This window comes from Coloeus monedula (assembly GCF_965178545.1).
Source record: "Coloeus monedula genome assembly, chromosome: 29".
Lineage (NCBI taxonomy): Eukaryota > Metazoa > Chordata > Aves > Passeriformes > Corvidae > Coloeus > Coloeus monedula.
The window spans coordinates 3463686-3469558 of record NC_138809.1 but is presented as its reverse complement, the minus strand read 5'-3'; the positions used below and the strand labels follow the sequence as shown (position 1 = coordinate 3469558).

General features: G+C 56.6%; 1 protein-coding gene across 1 annotated transcript; it reads right to left on the bottom strand.

Annotated features, from left to right (window-relative positions):
* Positions 1–5113: 5113 nt before the first annotated feature.
* NHLH1 (nescient helix-loop-helix 1) lies at positions 5114–5467 on the bottom strand (the record flags this gene model as incomplete). Its single annotated transcript, XM_082298634.1, has 1 exon — positions 5114–5467. The coding sequence occupies one exon, from the start codon at positions 5465–5467 to the stop codon at positions 5114–5116; it is 354 nt and encodes a 117-aa protein (XP_082154760.1).
* Between the last annotated feature and the right edge of the window lie 406 nt (positions 5468–5873).

The following is a 5873-nucleotide window of genomic DNA, read 5'->3' as shown; positions in this document are numbered from 1 at the left end:
CTCACTCCCAGTTTGGGGTCCCAAACTGCTCCTTTTGGGACACGGAAAAGGGACCAAGATCTGTTCCCCCACAAATCATCCCCTGGAGAGGGACGCGGGAATTCCTCTGGGAAGAGGCGGCCGAGCAGTTCCATGATTTCTATCCCAAACCCAGGAGCGATCCCATGGGTTTATCCCAAACCCAGGAGGATCCCGTGGGGTTTTATCCCAAATCCAGGAGCGATCCCATGGGTTTATCCCAAACCCAGGAGGATCCCGTGGGGTTTATCCCAAACCCAGGAGCGATCCCGTGGGGTTTATCCCAAATCCAGGAGGATCCCGTGGGGTTTATCCCAAACCCAGGAGGATCCCGTGGGGTTTTATCCCAAACCCAGGAGGATCCTGTGGGGTTTTATCCCAAATCCAGGTGGATCCTGTGGGGTTTATCCCAAACCCAGGAGGATCCTGTGGGGTTTATCCCAAACCCAGGAGGATCCTGTGGGTTTTATCCCAAATCCAGGAGTGATCCCGTGGGGTTTTATCCCAAACCCAGGAGGATCCCGTGGAGTTTATCCCAAACCCAGGAGGATCCTGTGGGGTTTATCCCAAATCCAGGAGGATCCCGTGGGGTTTTATCCCAAATCCAGGAGTGATCCCGTGGGGTTTATCCCAAACCCAGGAGGATCCCGTGGGGTTTATCCCAAACCCAAGCGGATCCCGTGGGGTTTTATCCCAAACCCAGGTGGATCCTGTGGAGTTTATCCCAAACCCAGGAGGATCCCGTGGGGTTTATCCCAAACCCAGGAGGATCCCGTGGGGTTTATCCCAAACCCAGGAGGATCCTGTGGGGTTTATCCCAAACCCAGGAGTGATCCCGTGGGGTTTATCCCAAACCCAGGAGGATCCCGTGGGGTTTATCCCAAACCCAGGAGGATCCTGTGGGGTTTATCCCAAATCCAGGAGTGATCCCGTGGGGTTTATCCCAAATCCAGGAGGATCCCGTGGGGTTTATCCCAAATCCAGGAGGATCCTGTGGGGTTTATCCCAAATCCAGGTGGATCCTGTGGGGTTTATCCCAAATCCAGGAGGATCCCGTGGGGTTTATCCCAAATCCAGGAGGATCCCGTGGGGTTTATCCCAAATCCAGGAGGATCCTGTGGGTTTATCCCAAATCCAGGTGGATCCTGTGGGGTTTATCCCAAACCCAGGAGGATCCCGTGGGGTTTTATCCCAAACCCAGGAGGATCCTGTGGGGTTTTATCCCAAACCCAGGAGGATCCTGTGGGGTTTATCCCAAACCCAGGAGGATCCTGTGGGGTTTATCCCAAACCCAGGAGGATCCTGTGGGGTTTTATCCCAAATCCAGGCGGATCCCATGGGGTTTATCCCAAACCCAGGAGGATCCTGTGGGTTTTATCCCAAATCCAGGAGTGATCCCGTGGGTTTATCCCAAACCCAGGCGGATCCCGTGGGGTTTATCCCAAACCCAGGAGGATCCTGTGGGTTTTATCCCAAATCCAGGAGGATCCTGTGGGTTTTATCCCAAACCCAGGCGGATCCCGTGGGTTTTATCCCAAATCCAGGAGGATCCCGTGGGGTTTATCCCAAACCCAGGCGGATCCCGTGGAGTTTATCCCAAACCCAGGAGGATCCCGTGGGGTTTTATCCCAAACCCAGGAGGATCCTGTGGGGTTTATCCCAAATCCAGGAGGATCCTGTGGGGTTTTATCCCAAATCCAGGAGGATCCTGTGGGGTTTATCCCAAATCCAGGAGGATCCTGTGGGTTTTATCCCAAATCCAGGAGTGATCCCGTGGGTTTTATCCCAAACCCAGGACCCTTTTCCCAGCGGATTTTCCCCAAGAAAAACCCCAGTGGGACATCCCCGATCCTACACAGCGGGAATGGGGTTTTCCGTAGGGACGGAGAGGCGGGAAAGGAAGGGGAAAAAATCGGGAATAGGGGAAAAAAAATGGGAATTGTGCCGGAAAAACCTTGGAGAAGCCGAGCACAAAGGCCGGGAATTCCCAATCTGCCGGAGCCGGAATCTCAATGAGGCCGGAGAGTTCCCATTGTCAGGGGGACAATGGGGAGCAGATGTCGGGGACGGGGCTGGGGATGGGGCTGGGCCCTAAAGGGGTTTGGGGTCAGCCGGGATGGGCCCTAAAGGGGTTTGGGAATAGGGAAAAGCGACCCTAAAGGGGTTTGGGATCTGCCAGGATGGGGACAATCGATCCCAAAAAGGTTTGGGGATAGGGATGGGGCCCTAAAGGGGTTTGGGAATGGGGAAAACAGCCCCAAAGGGGTTTGGGAATGGGGAAAAGTGATCCTAAAGGGGTTTGGGATCTACAGGGATGGGGACAATCGATCCCAAGGAGATTTGGGAATGGGGAAAGCAACCCTAAAGGGATTTGGGAAGGGGGAAAACAGCCCCAAAGTTGTTTAGGAAGGGGGAAAAGTGACCCTAAAGGGGTTTGGGAATGGGGATGGGGCCCTAAAGGGGTTTGGGAATGGGGAAAAGTGACCCTAAAGGGGTTTGGGGATGGGGATGGGGCCCTAAAGGGGTTTGGGAATGGGGGAAAGTGACCCTAAAGGGGTTTGGGGATGGGGCCCCAAAGGAGTTTAGGAAGGGGGAAAAGTGACCCTAAAGGGGTTTGGGAATCCTGGAACGCTGGGAGGGCACATCCCGGTCCCCGAGCCATTCCCATCTCCCGAAAAGGCTGGAAATAAAACAAAACCCCCCAAAAAATCCAGGAATTCGAGGGCTGGAAGTTTAATTCATTCCCTCTTTCCCAGTTTTCCTGGGATTTATAAATCGGGAATTCTCAGGGGGAATCCAGGGGTTTTTTTTTTCCCCGTTGGGTTTTTTTTCCGTTTTCAGGTTGGGTTTTCCTCCTTTTCCTTTTCCCCCCAAAAGTGCACAACGACACGGCCGATAAATTAATAATAATTAATAATTAATAAATAACAATAAATAATAATAATAGCAATAATAATCCCATTTCTCAATAAATTAATTAATTCCATAAATATCCTCGCGGCTGGGGAGGGAGGGGAAGGGTCTGGGGGGGAAAACGGGGGAGGCGGCTCCAGGAATCGGGAATTCCTGCTCCAGTTCCTCTGGGAATTCCTGCTCCAGTTCCTCTGGAATTCGCTGCTCCATCCCTCTGGGAATTTGGGCTCCATCCCTCCGGGAACTGCTGTCCCAGCCCGCCAGGATTTGCTGCTCCATCCCTCTGGAATTCTCCGCTCCGTCCCTCCGGGAACTGCGGCTCCATCCCTCCGGGAATTGCTGCTCCATCACTCTGGAATTTGCCGCTCCAGTTCCTCTGGAATTTTCTGCTCCAACCTTTTGGGATTTGCTCTTGTCACCCTCTGGGAATTGCGGCTCCATCCCTCTGGAATTGCGGCTCCATCCCCCTGGGAATTGCGGCTCCATCCCCCTGGGAATTGCGGCTCCATCCCTCTGGAATTGCGGCTCCATCCCCCTGGGAATTGCGGAGGTGCAGCTTGGGCGTGGCTCAGGTTGGGAATGGACAGACGGACACGAGCCGGGGTGGCTCCGACAGCCGGGGCGTGGTCCAGATGGACAGACGGACAGACGGACACATGGACGGACAGACGGACACAGGGATGGACACAGGGATGGACAGACGGACAGCTCAGACGTCCAGCACGTGGTTCAGGTAGGAGATGTAGCAGATGGCCATGGACAGATGGACACGGGGATGGACAGACGGACACCTCAGACATCCAGCACATGGTTCAGGTAGGAGATACAGCAGATGGCCATGGACAGATGGACACAGGGATGGACACAGGGATGGACAGACGGACACAGGGATGGACACAGGGATGGACAGACGGACAGCTCAGACGTCCAGCACGTGGTTCAGGTAGGAGATGTAGCAGATGGCCATGGACAGACGGACACAGGGATGGACAGACGCACACAGGGATGGACAGATGGACACAGGGATGGACACAGGGACAGCTCAGACATCCAGCACGTGGTTCAGGTAGGAGATGTAGCAGATGGCCATGGACAGATGGACACGGGGATGGACACGGGGATGGACAGACGGACAGCTCAGACGTCCAGCACGTGGTTCAGGTAGGAGATGTAGCAGATGGCCATGGACAGATGGACACAGGGATGGACAGACGCACACAGGGATGGACAGACGGACACCTCAGACATCCAGCACGTGGTTCAGGTAGGAGATGTAGCAGATGGCCATGGACAGATGGACACAGGGATGGACAGACGGACAGCTCAGACGTCCAGCACGTGGTTCAGGTAGGAGATGTAGCAGATGGCCATGGACAGATGGACACAGGGATGGACAGACGCACACAGGGATGGACAGATGGACACAGGGATGGACAGACGGACAACTCACACATCCAGCACGTGGTTCAGGTAGGAGATACAGCAGATGGCCATGGACAGATGGACACGGGGATGGACACAGGGACAGCTCAGACGTCCAGCACGTGGTTCAGGTAGGAGATGTAGCAGATGGCCATGGACAGATGGACACGGGGATGGACACAGGGATGGACACAGGGACAGCTCAGACGTCCAGCACGTGGTTCAGGTAGGAGATGTAGCAGATGGCCATGGACAGATGGACACGGGGATGGACACAGGGACAGCTCAGACATCCAGCACGTGGTTCAGGTAGGAGATGTAGCAGATGGCCATGGACAGATGGACACGGGGATGGACACAGGGATGGACACAGGGACAGCTCAGACGTCCAGCACGTGGTTCAGGTAGGAGATGTAGCAGATGGCCATGGACAGATGGACACGGGGATGGACACAGGGATGGACAGACGGACAGCTCAGACGTCCAGCACGTGGTTCAGGTAGGAGATGTAGCAGATGGCCATGGACAGATGGACACGGGGATGGACACAGGGATGGACAGACGGACAGCTCACACATCCAGCACGTGGTTCAGGTAGGAGATGTAGCAGATGGCCATGGACAGATGGACACGGGGATGGACACAGGGATGGACAGACGGACAGCTCAGACGTCCAGCACGTGGTTCAGGTAGGAGATGTAGCAGATGGCCATGGACAGATGGACACGGGGATGGACACAGGGATGGACAGACGGACAGCTCACACATCCAGCACGTGGTTCAGGTAGGAGATGTAGCAGATGGCCAGGCGCAGGATCTCGATCTTGGACAGTTTCTTGTCCGGGGGCAGCGTGGGCAGCAGCCGCCGCAGCTCGGCGAAGGCCACGTTGAAGGCCTCGACGCGGATGCGCTCCCGCGTGGCGTGCGCCGTCCGGTACTTGGCCGTGGCGCGACGCCGGCGCCGACGCTCCTCGCGGCTCAGCGGCTCCTTCCTCGCCGGCTCCTCGGCAGCGCGGGGCAACCCCGGGGCCCCGGAGCTGGCCCCGAACGCGGGCTCGGGCTCGGGGCGCGCCAAGGGCACGGAGAGCTCGGCCTGGTCCGAGTTCAGCATCATCGTCAGGCGGAAAGGGGATCCTGGGGGGCTGGGGAGAGCTCGGAACTGATCCTGGGGATCTGGGGAGAGCTCGGAACTGATCCTGGGAATCTGGGGAGAGCTCGGAACTGATCCCGGGGATCTGGGGAGAGCTCGGAACTGATCCTGGGGATCTGGGCAGAGCTCGGAACTGATCCTGGGGGGCTGGGGAGAGCTCGGAACTGATCCTGGGGATCTGGGGAGAGCTCGGAACCGATCCTGGGGATCTGGGGAGAGCTTGGAACCGATCCTGGGGATCTGGGGAGAGCTCAGAACTGATCGCGGGGATCTGGGGAGAGCTTGGAACCGATCCCGGGGGGCTGGGGAGAGCTTGGAACCGATCCTGGGGATCTGGGGAGAGCTTGGAACCGATCCTGGGGATCTGGGG